This window comes from Amblyomma mixtum, chromosome 7 (genome assembly GCF_055824585.1).
Source record: "Amblyomma mixtum isolate Tamu chromosome 7, ASM5582458v1, whole genome shotgun sequence".
Lineage (NCBI taxonomy): Eukaryota > Metazoa > Arthropoda > Arachnida > Ixodida > Ixodidae > Amblyomma > Amblyomma mixtum.
The window spans coordinates 141,490,192-141,504,710 of NC_143018.1; the positions used below are offsets into that span (position 1 = coordinate 141,490,192).

At 45.2% G+C, this 14,519-nt stretch overlaps 1 protein-coding gene across 1 annotated transcript in view; it reads left to right on the top strand.

The window, feature by feature from the left end:
- Window positions 1-14,519, top strand: part of LOC149337736 (nose resistant to fluoxetine protein 6-like) — a 114,840-nt gene that overhangs the window by 71,095 nt on the left and 29,226 nt on the right. The window contains exons 9-11 of the mRNA XM_089554940.1: window positions 3,558-3,723; window positions 7,332-7,411; window positions 13,237-13,356. Coding sequence (XP_089411066.1) covers window positions 3,558-3,723; window positions 7,332-7,411; window positions 13,237-13,356 — 366 coding nt within the window. The remainder of the gene's footprint in view (window positions 1-3,557; window positions 3,724-7,331; window positions 7,412-13,236; window positions 13,357-14,519) is intronic.

A 14,519-nucleotide genomic window follows, 5' to 3' on the forward strand; every position in this document is an offset into this window, starting at 1 on the left:
GGGTCCGCCGGTTTTGACCAGTGTCAGCCGTGGTTTAGAGGGGAAAACTTGTTCATCCCCTCTCCCCTAGTTACAACCCCACAGCCCAACGTTCCCCGGAGTCGACTGCATAGCTGTCGCCAGTTTCTCGCGGTTATTTTTAGCTCTGTTGCTTCTTCTTTGACCTTCGCAATGCGTAGTTTGTGTTCTCGGCTGTGGCACTGACACTTCCAACGCTTGAGAGGAATTCATGTGGCTTATCCCAGATGTAGTAGGCGCATGTTTACAGCGGGTGTTTAGGTCCTGAGTGATAGGTATTCCGTATTATGTGCCGAGGTCCACAGGTAGTGCCGTGAGCAATTCTTGGAGGAAGTGTATGATCGACTCCATGTTTTCCGGTCGCGCATTAAGGATTTCATCCCGGTCGGTGAGTTCAGTGCATCGAATTGTTTGGGGAAGTTTGTCGACTGGTACTGTGCTAAAACATTTGCAGTAATACTTGCGGAAGGTCTCCCCTGTGTTGTAGCACAGGGAATGTAGTGAATTTTGGACTAGAGTTAAGTTGGGTGAAGTGTCCCGGATGACGCTGTTGCCTATGCGCGCGGATTAGATCTGATCTGTGAGAATTTTCAGTGTCAGCGGAATTGACAAACCGCGGTATGGAGCTTAGTGGCCACAGCTGTCCGTGTAGCCTATGCCGGATGCTTCTCGTAAATGTAACCGACTGTGGTCAGGTTGTCCCGTCTTTTTAAAGTGCAGGGAAACCGAATCGTTTTGGGCACTTGGCAAGTTAAATGTAGCAAAAATATGTTGTGGGCCACGGGTTTGATGGGAAGGGTTTCACTTCACCCGTGTTCGAATGAGAAGATGAAAATCATGCGCTGGACGACAGAGTTTCTACAACTAGCGTAGCTACACGAGCCGTGTTGTCCTGGATGTTGGTGTGGCAGCCGGTCTGTGTTGATGTTATTGTAGAATCTCAACATAACTTTCACTCCATCAGGTGCAGCTACCAACCACCGGCCCACAACAAACTTAAGCGTTTCAGGTGCCGCTCGCTCGTCATTGACACTTTTGTTCCCAATAGTGCATCGAATGTCATCCGACTAGCCGGTACCGAAAATGACAGTGAATATTTTTCTCTAAGCTCATAACTCACACAGTAATATTCACTGCCATTAACGCGACGCGTTACACTATGCATTCTGCAAGGTGTGGAGGCCCTCGAAAAGGTGCGTTGTAATGACCACAGGATAGGAAGTTCTTGAATTAGCCTAGACTTGAAGAGAGAACGGAAGAAACTAGTGAGACGGAACCGATTTATGAACTATCAGTAAGACGGAAAGTAGAGGAATTCAGGATCTCGCTGAAAACCGAATATTCAGTTTTAACTCAGGAGGACGACTTTATCTTTCAAGCAACGCACGATACGCTCAGAGATATCGTTACGAAGTGCGCAACACAAGCAGGCAGTAGGAAGCATCGACAGGACAGCGGCAAACTCTGTCAGGAGAGGAAACATCTGATTACCAAACGCCAAAGAATGAAAGCACCTAACCCCACAGACAGAACATAACTCGCAGAACTATCCAAGTGACTCGATAATTGCAAGGTAACCTACATAATGAAATTTAATATCGAGAGAATTGAGCGTGTTCTAAACACCAAAGGTAGTTTAAATGCGCTCAAGAAGGAACTAGCGCGTAGGCAATATCAGACCTAATATCAGAGAGACAAAGACGGCAATGTCATTACCATTATGGACAAGATAGTTAAAGTATCCGAAGTGTTCGGCTACTCTAAAGAAGCCAAAGTAGTCAGGACGTTAGTGAGAGAGGCAGTAGCGCACAGCAATTGGACATCCCGCCAGTAACCAAAGAGGAAGTAAAGAAAGCCTTAGTAGCAATGCAAAGACGGTAAAGAAGCTGGTAAGGATCAGGTTACTGCAGATCTATTGAAAGTCGTTTGGGAGATTAGACTAGAAAACCAGCCACCCTGTATAACAAATGGCTTATGACATCGAGCGCTCTATAGGCTTGGAAAAAGCGCTGGCGTCATCCATAAGAGAGAAGACTTCAAGAACTCGGTAAATTACACGCCGATCAGGTTACTAACCGTTGCCTATAAGGTATTTGCTAAGATAATCGCTAACAGAGTCAGTACAACGTTCGACTTCAATCAACGAAATGATCAGGCAGGCTTTCGTGAAGAATACGCGACAATGAACCCTATTCACACTATGAATCATGGGACAGAGAAATGCGCAGAATACAATCAGCCCTTATATATAGCCTTCCTAGATTACGATAAAGCATTTCGCTCAGTCGACACCTGATCCTTCATGCAAGCATTGCGAAATCAGGGTGTTGTAAAATACTGAAAGATATCAATAAAACGGAGAGTTGAGCTAGTTGGTATATGTTTCTTGAAAAAAACAGCACTAAACGAAAGGACAACGAAAAACAGTACAACAGCGCCGGTCCTGTTGTACTCTTTTTCGTTGTCCTTTCGTTTAGCGCTGTTTTTTCCAAGAAACTGAAAAATATCTATAACGATTGCACAGCCACCACATTCCACTATAAAGTCATCGATAAAGAAGGGTGTCACCCAGGGAGACACAATCCCTCCAATACTATTCACCGCCTGCTTACAGGAGGCATTCAGAGGCCTCGATTTGAAACAGCTGGGGATAAGATTTAACGTAGAATATGTTTATAATCTGCGCCATTCGCTGGTTATATTTCCACGCCTAAGTCACACAGGAGATGAACAGCAAAGCTTGATGAATGATTTAGGCAGGAAGAGCAGTACGCTGGGTCTGAAATTATTATTCTGCAAGCAAAAGTGGCGTTTAACAGTCTCGGAAAGGAATAGCCCTTTAGAATTGGTAGCCAAGAGCAGAAAGTGGTGAAAGGATACGTCTGCTTAGAGTGGATACTGACCGCAGATCCGGATCAAAAGAGTGAAATAACTGGAGGGAATTTGGCAATTTGGCTATGATCATGAATGCCGTTTGACCAATATTCCTGATCTGAAAAGTATATGAAAGCTATATCCTACCGTTACTCACCTATGGGGGAGAAACGCGGAGGCTAACGAAAAGGCTTCAGTTAAGGTAATTACAACGCAGCGAGATATGGAAAGGAAAAGGATAGGTGTAACGTTAAGAGACAGGAAGAGGGCAGAATGGGTTAGCGAACAAAAGCGGGGCTAATGTGTTCCCATTCGCAATGAAGAGGAAGGAATGGGCTTGGGCGGGACATGTAATGCGAAGGCGAGATAACCGATAGTCGTTAACGATATACGGACTAGATTGCAAGAGATGACAATCCTAGCAAGAGGAGCCAGAAAGTTAGGTGGGCGCATGAGATTAAGAAGTTTGTGAGGATATGGTCGCCGCAGCTGGCACAGGAGAGGACAGATATGGAAGATGCCTTTGTCCTGAAATGGGCACCGTTAAGGTGGTGGTGATGAGGATGATCATTTTACTCTGGGTGTTAGCCTGATGAGTAATTTCTTCCTTAATCCTTTGGGCGCTGTAACAATGGTGGACATCCACGCACTTTGTACTACGGCAGGCTTGTGCTGCCCCTGGTGTTCGTTGCGTGCGGCATCTCGCTGCTGCCGCTGTTTGTGACGGGTCCCACGACGACAGCTGTCTACGACAAGTTCTACGCAGATGTGCAAGGCCACTGGTGGGCCCTTGTGTTCAACGTCCGGAACATGTTCGAGGAGCTGACTTACGTAAGTACATCCATGTCCCGACGTGACGCTATCACCGCCCGCACCTAGAACTCGTAGGAAAGCCGGCTCTGGGCTGCCTAATGGCCAAGGCATTTGCTTCTGTGCGTTGGACCGAAATTTGACCATAATTTTACCTGAAACACCAGGAAAAAAAGCGTAATCAGCAGAGTATATATATATCAGCTCTTGTGTATAACACAAAAAGAGCTCGCTGAATTATTTTACTGTTATTAGTTTCGAGAGATTTTTAAAAAGCCACGCTATGAAATTTAGAAGTACTGAGTGCTCGGAAAGAGTGGAAGCACTTTTGCTCAGAAGCCTAATAGGGCATACTGGGTAGAACCTCGCAATGAGAGCAGAGAAAAAAATAAGAAGGAAACAACACAAACGAAGTCTTTATGCTGTTTCAGTGCGCTGCGCTCTTCCACCCAATATGGACCTATACCAACTCAGCTCAAGCTTCCATCTTACTATAGGATTAGACGTTCAAAACTTTGGTTTAAACCGAAAAAAAAACAATAATAAATTACACCAACTTCGTTTGTTGGAATTATGCTTTGGCCGGAAAAGGCCAGTATCTTTTAGATCTGTGCCACGTTTTGGTGGCTGCTGAGTACAAGTTCCGAACGGTCGCAAGAGCGAATGAATAGAATACGAAATCCGTGAGCGTGGTGGGATGAAGGGACAGTTGCAATAAGTATTGCAGTGATACATATTCGGTTGTTGCTGCGCTAATTGTGCAGTGTTTCCTTCGTTCACAGGTTATTCCGTGATTGGGGGTGAGAGCAGTGTGCCACTAGCAACAAACACGCTTGCATTTACCACCGAAATCGGATAAAGTATTTCTTTAAAGAAGAGAGCGGGAGAGAAAGCCATGGCTCCACTAGCCTAGGTGAACTACGCGTACATGTTCGCAGCTGTTTTCGCTAGATTTCTTATCTTTTATTTGGGCTTTCGCGCAACCTAATCCTCAGAAATAAACTTCTCTCTATGGTTTCGCCTTATGACCTATTCACTTGAGAAGAGTAGAAATCTGGGCCAGTTGGTACATGGTGAAAAGAAGGGCCAGTCAGAACACGACAAGGACGATAAAAGAGTCAGTTGTCGTGGTGTACGTCTCTCTAGCAAAGTGGAATTCAGGGCCAGTTGGTGATTTACAGGTTGGCTTAGCGCCAGACAAACGAGGACAAGAGATGGGCGCAGGACGAGCGTTCGTCCCTCTCTTGTCATCGTTTGTCTCTGCTAAGCCAACCAAGTCAAGTCAAGTCATCTTTATTTCAACATCACAAGGATGCTAGGGGCGCAGCCAAAAAGCCTATTAAAGGCTTGACGAGGGGCTGCGCCCCGTACAAAAACTTGGTAACTTCGGCTTAAGAGTTGACTATGCAATGAAATATATTTTTAACAGACATAACAGGGCGAAATGGCACTTTCATATATGTTTAACTAAAGACTGTAGAAAAGGTGACATACGATTGCGGCAAAGAAGAAAAAACATACACGCAGTGTGGAAAACATATGTACAGAAATGCACACTTTCAGTGAGGTAATAAAAATAATAATAGCGTTATCTGCACACTGTAACTATGTTGGTCAAATGTTTAGGGGAATTCCCCAAGGTGGAGTAGATTTGTAATAAGGGAGTAATTACTCATTGGCATCCACCCGAGCGCAGCCTTACGGCTACAAAGGAAAGCTATATAGCTTTCTCAGAAACTTCGTAGTTAAAGAAAAATTCGTCCTGGTCCGGGGTTCGAACCCAGGACCACCGCTACACCGGAGCAGTCGCTCTACCAATTGAGCTAACCAGGACGGCAAGCTTATGGTAGGGCGAGATCGAATTGATCAATAACTCGAAGTGGGAACAGTGTTGGTCAAATGTTTAGGGGAATCCCCCAAGGTGGAGTAGATTTGTAATAAGGGAGTAATTACTCATTGGCATCCACCCGAGCGCAGCCTTACGGCTACAAAGGAAAGCTATACGATCGATCTCGCCCTACCATAAGCTTGCCGTCCTGGTTAGCTCAATTGGTAGAGCGACTGCTCCGGTGTAGCGGTGGTCCTGGGTTCGAACCCCAGACCAGGACGACTTTTTCTTTAACTACGAAGTTTCTGAGAAAGCTGTATAGCTTTCCTTTGTAGCCGTAAGGCTGCGCTCGGGTGGATGCCAATGAGTAATTACTCCCTTATTACACTGTAACTAATTAATTGTGTTTAGAAGGAGAGGCAAGTATGTCTCTCCTCTCGTGCTTGTCTTTTTCTGACTGCTTCTCCTCTTCATCGTATTCACTTCAGTTCCAAGCTGTCATATTTTTTTACGGCTATATTATTTCATACGGCAACCACTGCTCTAAACATGAGAATTTGTGCGTCAATTATCGAGCATGAACTGCTCTTCGTAAAAAAACACCCAAAATAAACTATACACGATTTTTTTGCGCACATGTTTGCCACGTATGTCAGCGAAAAAAAAAACGCTTATTTCTTTAAAAAATTTACCCCGAAAAATTCCGTCTGAAATAAACAGCAAAAAAATGCCCGCATCATTTTAAAAAAGGCAAAACGAAAAAGACGAACTTCAAGTTAAAGCTTCAAGGCGTTCACGCTCTTGACGAGCCGGGACGATGGTAGCAGCTTCCGTGAACATTACATATTTACCTAGACTATCTTTGCCCGCAAATATCTGCACTTGTCACGTCGCATTGTAACCGCTCGTCTTATTTGGTCTTTACATTGAAATTGTAAGAAATATTTGCTCTGCATGAAGAATATACTACTTGCGGAACAGTTCTCCACATCACTTTGCCATCCAAATGCCTTAGGGCCATGTTGAGATCGCTGGGCATTTCTCCTAACCAGAAGAAGGAAGCACTTTCTCAAAATATTGAAGCGTTGCGACAACACTGCGGGTTGCTACGGACAGTTAGTGTCGCTCGTCCTGTCCGGTCAATCTTCTATTGGTTTCCCTCGTTCGGTGACTGTGATTTATGGTGTCTCCGTCATTGTGTCATTTTTACGCGGCCACTGTGCTATTAGTTACAAGTCGGAAAAACAACTGTGCACAGGAATTCTGAAGTTTACATAATTAGCACATCGTTCATATTGCCGACGAGCTGTTTCGATAGCTCTTCAGGCGCTATTCATAGCTTTATAGCAAACCTTTACTGAGGCATGAAGAAGGTAAGTAGCACAATATAAGAAGGCCGTGGGCAAAGCATTTAACATCCGTTAACACTTGAAAAATATTGTTCCTTACCCGTACGAAAACCAGTTAGCGTGTTGACAAGGTATCAGTTTTGTTTTAAACCGCGTATTTTTAACGAGTCGCAGTTAAGTTTTGTAAGCCGCGCCGTGAGGCTTCAAGTGACTGTCATTACTGCAAGGAATTCAGAATCTCGGGCCCCGTGTTTTCGGGAATCCTTTGGCAATTTTTACTGTCGCGTGTTTTGTTGCATTTTATTCTATTACGGCTATCAAGTATAACAGTTTTCATCGCCTGTTGTTGGTTTAGGCTTCTGCCTTTGGACTGAAGCGTGTGGCGAGGTAGTGATTCTTGTTTGCATACCTTTATTCTTGCGCTGCCACATAATCAGTTTCGCTCCTCTTAGGGTCTCAACGCTCACACGTGGTACATCTCGGCAGACTACCAGCTGTTCTTTCTCGCTCTCCTCGTTCATCAGCTACCCGGGTAAGCTATTTGGCAATGGCGACATCGACTGATACGATTACTGCAGCGTGATGTTCATAGTATGCGGTCAATAAAATTTATAGACAGGGATAGCAGTTGTGCGCGATTTTCTTTTTCAGGTAGAACTTAAAAGGTGCCCATCGAGCACTCTACAGCGAGGACAAGAGATCACATTGTATAATGTATAATGTAGGCGCTTACAAACTGTCTTCCATGTGTATTTGTCATACTTAGGAATATTTAGCGCACATGTTTTGAATGCATCTCTGGACATGACAATAGTTACTCTAGACGCTGCGTTTACGGTTCAATTTTCCGTAAACTTGAGTTCATATAACGTATTCCCATATGCAGTGTTTCCATTAAGCGTAGAAAGCTGGGCTAGTTGGTTGCTAGTACTATTGTGAGACATTCCAGCGGCTAAACAGACACGGACGAAGGTAGACGAGACAGACACGACCGCCGGACTTCAACTAAGGTTAATTCCACAAACAGGTAATATATACAAAGGGGGGCGCAAAGAGAAGTAATCCCTGACAAGATAAAAAAAAAACCATTATCCAACACATGCAGAAGGCACCAGGGCCATGCCACTCATGTTTGCCACATCGGCGCACCTTCTATTTATCGCCTACCTGGCTGAATAAACACGTTTGCCTTCAGGTATACTAATTCTTTCTTGCGTAGCGCCAAAGAAGGGCTGCTGACGCAGTTTTCTTTGTCATTGGTTATGATGAACGCTTGAAATATTTCTCGGCTCTTTTGAGTCTTAAACTTACGCATCACACTTGTTCTTTCTAAAAACGCCTTGCATGCTGGTTTGCGTGAGCAACGGCGAATGTGGTCAACGAACGCTTGCTAGAGCATCGCCGGACAACTCATTCGTTATCTGACGGAGGTCATCTAGTTGACCAGCATAAAATAAGCAAAACCACTTTGATTGTTTCAAATGCGCATGACTGCAGGAGTGTCATGCTGTTGACAGACTATTACATACACCTGAGGGCAGCAACCCGCGCCGATACGAGGACAAAAAAAATTGTGGACGGGACATGTAAGGTGCACTAACAACTAGAAGTTTATTTCCTGTAACACAGATTATATATCGGCGGCCAAGCGATAAACATGAAGAAAAACTCACGTCATGCACATCTCGTGAGCACACGCGCCATTCAGCTCAGAAACGCTAGCTCCTTTGCCGATAAGGACACTGATTGGTTTGGTTGGTTAATGGAGTTTAACGTCCCAAGGCGACTCAGGATATCAGAGACGCCGTAGTGAAGGGCGCCGGAAATTTCGATCACCTGGGGTTCTTTAATGTGCACTGACATCGCACAGTACACAGGTCTCTAAAATTTCGCCTCCATCGAAATTCAACCGCCGTGACCGGGATCGAACCCGCGTTTTTCAAGTCGGCAGCCGAGCACCATAACCACTGAGCCACCGCGGCGGCGATGTGGACACTGAGGGGCTACTGATGCAGGATCCGCCAAGTTTCCTGATTTCCAAAGCTTCAAGAATACTCTGGCTATTTGTTTCTTAGCTCTTTTTAGTACGCATGTGTTCTTGAAGTCGGGTTGGCGTTTATATTTTCTGCAATGAACGATTATGTGACACGATAGCTCAATGTCTATCTTATGATGAAGCTCCTGCAGTCTATCAATCCCATGTCTTCCCGTTTATCATCCCACGCATATCGAACCACAACTCAGCCGAGTGGAGTACACATTTCTTTTATCAAAACTGACATTATTTTATCCGTGCGTCTCTCTACAGGCCAGCTGTCGACGTCCTGAGTTAACATTGACGGGCATCATTCCTAGGCGCTTCGGAGCAGAAAAAAAAATACTTTGACATCTGCCCTCTGCCCTCAAGTCATTTTTTTTAGGTTGTGCGATACAGCGCGGGCATAGGGAATGACAGTGTCGGAGGTAATGCGAGCAATAAACAGCCCCGACAGAGTTGAGGTTCGAGCTGTTTTTATTGCGCTGCTCGTGTTGCGGCGGCTTGGCGCCAACCTCTTCTTCCTTAACCGGCGCAGTGCCGTGGCCTGCCCCCAGAGCAAGAGAGGTGCTACAGCCACCCCCCCCCCCCCCCCCCCCCTGTAGAGCGGACGCCACAGGATGTACCCAGCGGACATGTTTGGAGAAGGCTGCACAGAATGGCGGTACAGTCGAAGCGAGACTGACTGGAGAGATCACGGGCGGAGGAGCGGCCATGTAGGCTGGTTTTATTTTATCAGCGGACACGACGTGTTCAGGGCCGTTGACGTCCAGTGTGAAAGTCTTCGTGGCACAATGGAGCATGCGGAACGGCCCTTTGTAGGCCGGCGTTAGGCGTGGATGGACGTGGTCACGCCGGACGAAGACGTGGCTGCAGGAGTCCAGGTCCTGGCTGACAAGCAGGGACTGAGGGTGACGGGCAACAGGGATGACAGGAGTAATGTGTCGACATGTGTTGCGAAGGACTCAGAGGTCGATGGAAGCATTACGGATGAATGGAGGGGGCGCAGGAGAGAACTCTCCAGGGAGGCGCAGGGGAACACCGTAGACTAGCTCGGAACAGCGTTCCGTTGGCTGATAAGTGGTAACGGCTGCCTTCAGTTGGCGATGCAGACCTTCCACCATGCCTTTAGCCGAAGGATGGTAAGCAGTTGTATGGGTGTGACGGACGCCCAGTATGTTGGCAAGGGCTTTGAACAAGGCCGATTGAAACAGACGGCCGAGATCGGTGGTCATAAAAGACCGGCAGCCAAACCGAGACACCCCGGCTCTCATGGAGGCCGAAACAACTGTCTGTGCCGTAGTGTGAAAGAGATTTGCGCTAGACCACCGTAGCACGAGCAGCGCAGTAAAAACAGTTCGAAACTCGTCTTGCTTGGCCGGCACCGTGCCGTGACCTGCGACCAGAGCGCGTGCGAGTAGCGCTACAGCAGCATAGTTCTTTCTAGGGGCGCTTGCTTGGGAGTGCTTTGGGATTTTTGGTTCTTTAGACTTTTTGAGCTTTTTTTCGGCGACAGATGAGATGACATGATGAAGATATCCCGCCTCTCTAAGACGACCGATTTGGTAATGAACAATCCTTTGCATTAGATGCTTACATGACTTGTTACGGGCATTGGTTACGCAGGATTGAACAATGGATCTATTAATCACTTTCGCGTCGGCTGATTCGTAAGGCACAATAGGTTGCGCGCTGTCGGTTGCTACATCCAGCAAACCAAGCCGCTAGAAAAGTGAATTTCTAAATCTAAAAATCTACAAACATTTTCAACCGGAAATTCGTCCATCAAGATTAGAGGAGACAGGGCGTTATTAAACATTGACAGCACTGATTAAACTTGGTTAGAGATTTCCTAAAAACACTAAAAAATCTCAAACAAATCTAAGAGCTTGTATGACATTCGTTTCTTCTAAGCTCTCTTTCAGTAGGCTTTCTTTAGAGATGTCGCTTAGTGCGGGAGCTATACATGAGCCTATGCACACACCATCTTTTCGCAGAAAAAGCTCTTTCTAATCCAAATACGTTGAATTGAGGTAGGTATATAAAAGCTCTAGAAACGATGCCACAGCCACGCCGCATGCGCTCTGGAAGGCCACGGCTCCAAGTTTTTTTCAATGGTGTCACTGACGCACTGCATTAATCCTTTCTGCGGTATTGAATAATACAGGTCTCAGATGTCTACGGACAAGGCGTGCACCTTTTTGGCTTAATTCTGCGTCAAAAACTTCACTACCTCTTCTGAATGTTTTACACGAAGTGTCTTGATTCGGTAGTTCACTTAGATGTCGTTCGAGGTACAAAAAACTTGATTTTGCCAAGTGCCTTTTTCTGACACTATGACTCGCAGTGGGCACACCGGTTTGCGTTTTTTTGGCCGTGAAAAACACTTTTTCTACGTTTTTTTGTCAGAGTCTATGGATTTTGTTATTTTTGTCAAGTTCATCGTATCACATAGCTTTTTGACTGTTTTTATGGCTTTGTTATAGAAACCTTTCTGCATTTCTTAAAGATTGCGTTCAGGGCATCTGGCGCTTTTGTCTTGCACAATTCTTTCGGTATAACAACGAAGCCGTCTTCCTTAGCTGAAGTTAAGAGGGACAGTGAATATTCTATGAGGTAATAAGCAGTTTTCCCTGTGGCATTTTGCGAACAAAATTCTCACATCTTGCTAAAAGATCCACACCTTCCATAGTCACATCTTCCATAGGAATCCAGTGCACGCCTTCCATAGGGGTCCAGTGCATGAATGGCTCGTGTTCTCTCGAGATGTGCATGACGTGAGTTTTTCTACATGTTTATCGCCATTCCGCAGATATGCAATCTGTGTTACAGGAAATGAACTACCAGTTGTTAGTGCGCCTTACGTCTGTCGTCCAAAAAATTTGTTTGTCCTTGTCTCGGCGGTGGTTGCTACAATTATGTCGAACCAACTCGCCCAACAGCCAGTTCTGTACATACACCTTTTTTAAGCATTGCGTGGATTAACACTTTACTAGCTAACGTCCTTTGTTACGACACAGAATTATAGCCTTTCAACAAGTTGAAATCACCAAGAAATGGATTCACGAGTTGACAGCTTACAGAAATTCATTCTTTAACTGTCCGTGAAACCATATACTTATATTCATTACTGCATACCGGTGGTGGCGGTGTATACAAACTATCGCCATACGTCAGTGAAGTCAGGCATGTCATTGGCTACACGAGCTATGGAAAGAAATATGATAGGTGTAACGTTAAGGCACAGGAAAAGAGCAGAGTGGGTCGCGGATCAAACACGGCTAAATGACATCCTAGTCGAAATCAAGAAGAATAAATGGTCTTGGGTAGGGAATGTTTGCGAAGGCAAGATGACCGATGGTCGTTGATTGTAACGGGCTGGATACAAATAAAAGGCAGGCGTAGCAGGGGATGACAAAAATAAAGGGCTGCTTCCCCTTGTTGGTCTGGGATCATGCTCAGTGAATGCAGCGCGACAAATGCAGCGCACCAAAATCAGTGCTTGTCCTGTGCACTTTGTCCTCTTTTTGGTGACGCTGCATTCATTGACCATGATGGCAGAAAGTAAGATGGACGAATTAGGTGAAGATGCTGCCGCAGGTGGAACACGGGTTAATTGGAAAGATATGGGAGAGGTAGTAGTCCTCGAGTGCACGTATTCGGTCTGATGAGGATAATGGTTGTTTGGGAGCAAAACACGGTGTCGTAATATTTCTGCTAGCAAGTAAAACTAAAAGTGGTATAGTACGCAGCCCAAACCAAACCCCCGAACCCTAAAAGCCAAAACGTCAACCAAATATAACACGAAAGAAATTTGCTTTAGCAGCCTGGTGAATTAGTCGATTGCCGATCGCGAGAAGTTTTTTCTCTGGCGTAGAGCGCTTAGATTAGGCTTCGTAATTAGAGCGACCTAAACAAATGATTAAACCGACTATTAACTCGAGAAAAGTAAGTTTCACAGCGAGGTGAAAAGGCGCAAAGAGCTCGACAAGACGAGCCTGAAGCGTCGGTCCGGCTTTCGCGGCGAAACATTGCTTTCTACGAGTTCACAGCCGGTTTAACCATTTCTAGTGTTCTCTGCAAATATGATGCGTAGTGTATGTTTACCTTGTTCTACGAAAGCGAGCTGGCTTAGCGTTGTGTCCTCCAGACAGGCTCGTATGAGCCGTACACTAGGCGCTCACGAGGGATTTTGAAACATCAGCATAAGACGATATTTTATGTGGAGCACTCCCCGACTCAGATATGTTATGCCTGTGGTAGCACAAGCAACGTGAAGTGTTAATATGTCTTCTCTCCTGCATTTTTTTTGTGCTTGCCAGAAACTGCACCATCATAGCCACCCTGGTTGTGCTGTCAGTAGCGGGCAGCTCCTTCACGGCGTGGCAGATGTACGGGACACGGTATTCGCCGGTAATAGTGCACCTGACAGAAACGTACGAGTAAGTATACCATCGTCGACCTTCGCTATTCCACTCAAGGAAGACAACTTGCATGTACGCGGCTTATAGAACGACCGTAAACCATGTCATTATTGATTCTGAAGGACAGTAAGATAGCGTAAAGAGTTCAGATGAGAACAACAAAAAATCAGGCAACTTGGAGAATATTTATTCTCACAGAGCCCAAAAAAAAACATCGACAAACGGCCGAGAAGCACACAACACCCGCGCTGACTATCAACTGATCTGCTGATTCACCGAACAACGAAATACAAAATATTTTTATAAAGCCGAAATTAAAGAGAAAATAGAGGTTTCATTTTCTTCTACAAAGCACTCTTAAGAACCTCCGCCTATTACTCTAGCCTGTAACCAAAAAATACCAAGATGAAGCAATGATTATCCTCAAATTTAGCAGGATTCTGCGACCCACCTGCACGCATCTTTTTTTTGACAATGCATGCATCCACCAGTTGTCTGCACATCTCATTACGGCCATTACACGCACACTTCCAGAGTTTTCCGCTTAACTTCTTCAAGTTTAAAATAAAAAATATTAGGATATATAGTGTTGCTGCGCTGAACTTTCTTCCGAATTTTTTTTTCTGGGGCCACCATATTATGTTCATAAACGATAAGAGAACCTTTTCTAGCAAGAAAATTTGTACAGAACAAAAGTTCTCATGCATTATTATGGATTTATGTTACATGAATCAACGAGATTGTACATTTACATAAGAAGACACCAGAAGAATTCCTTTTATTTTTTCTTCAGTATGATACAACCAAAAAAGTTCCAAACCATGCTAATATAATTTTTAACAATTATTTCTCTTCTGCCCGTAATAATTCAAAGTATTTCCTCAGGTTACCCAGAAGGCAAAGAAGCGATTAAAAATGAAACCAAGGAATGAGGCTCGAACCTCACTCTGAATCAGCCAGGCCGAGCCCGCCATGTCCGAATTGAGGAGCAGCCCCGACCCGCAGCAACAGCATGAGCAGAGTGCTCACTGAGTGCATGCTGACTCTACTACACAAGAAGTGGCTTGCAAAGGTGCTCAGAATCACAACAATCCTTGAAAAAAAAAAAAGTAGAGTACAAACAAAAAAAAGATATGCAGCTGGTTCGCCCGCTCGGCTCTTTGACGCGGTAACGTTAAGGC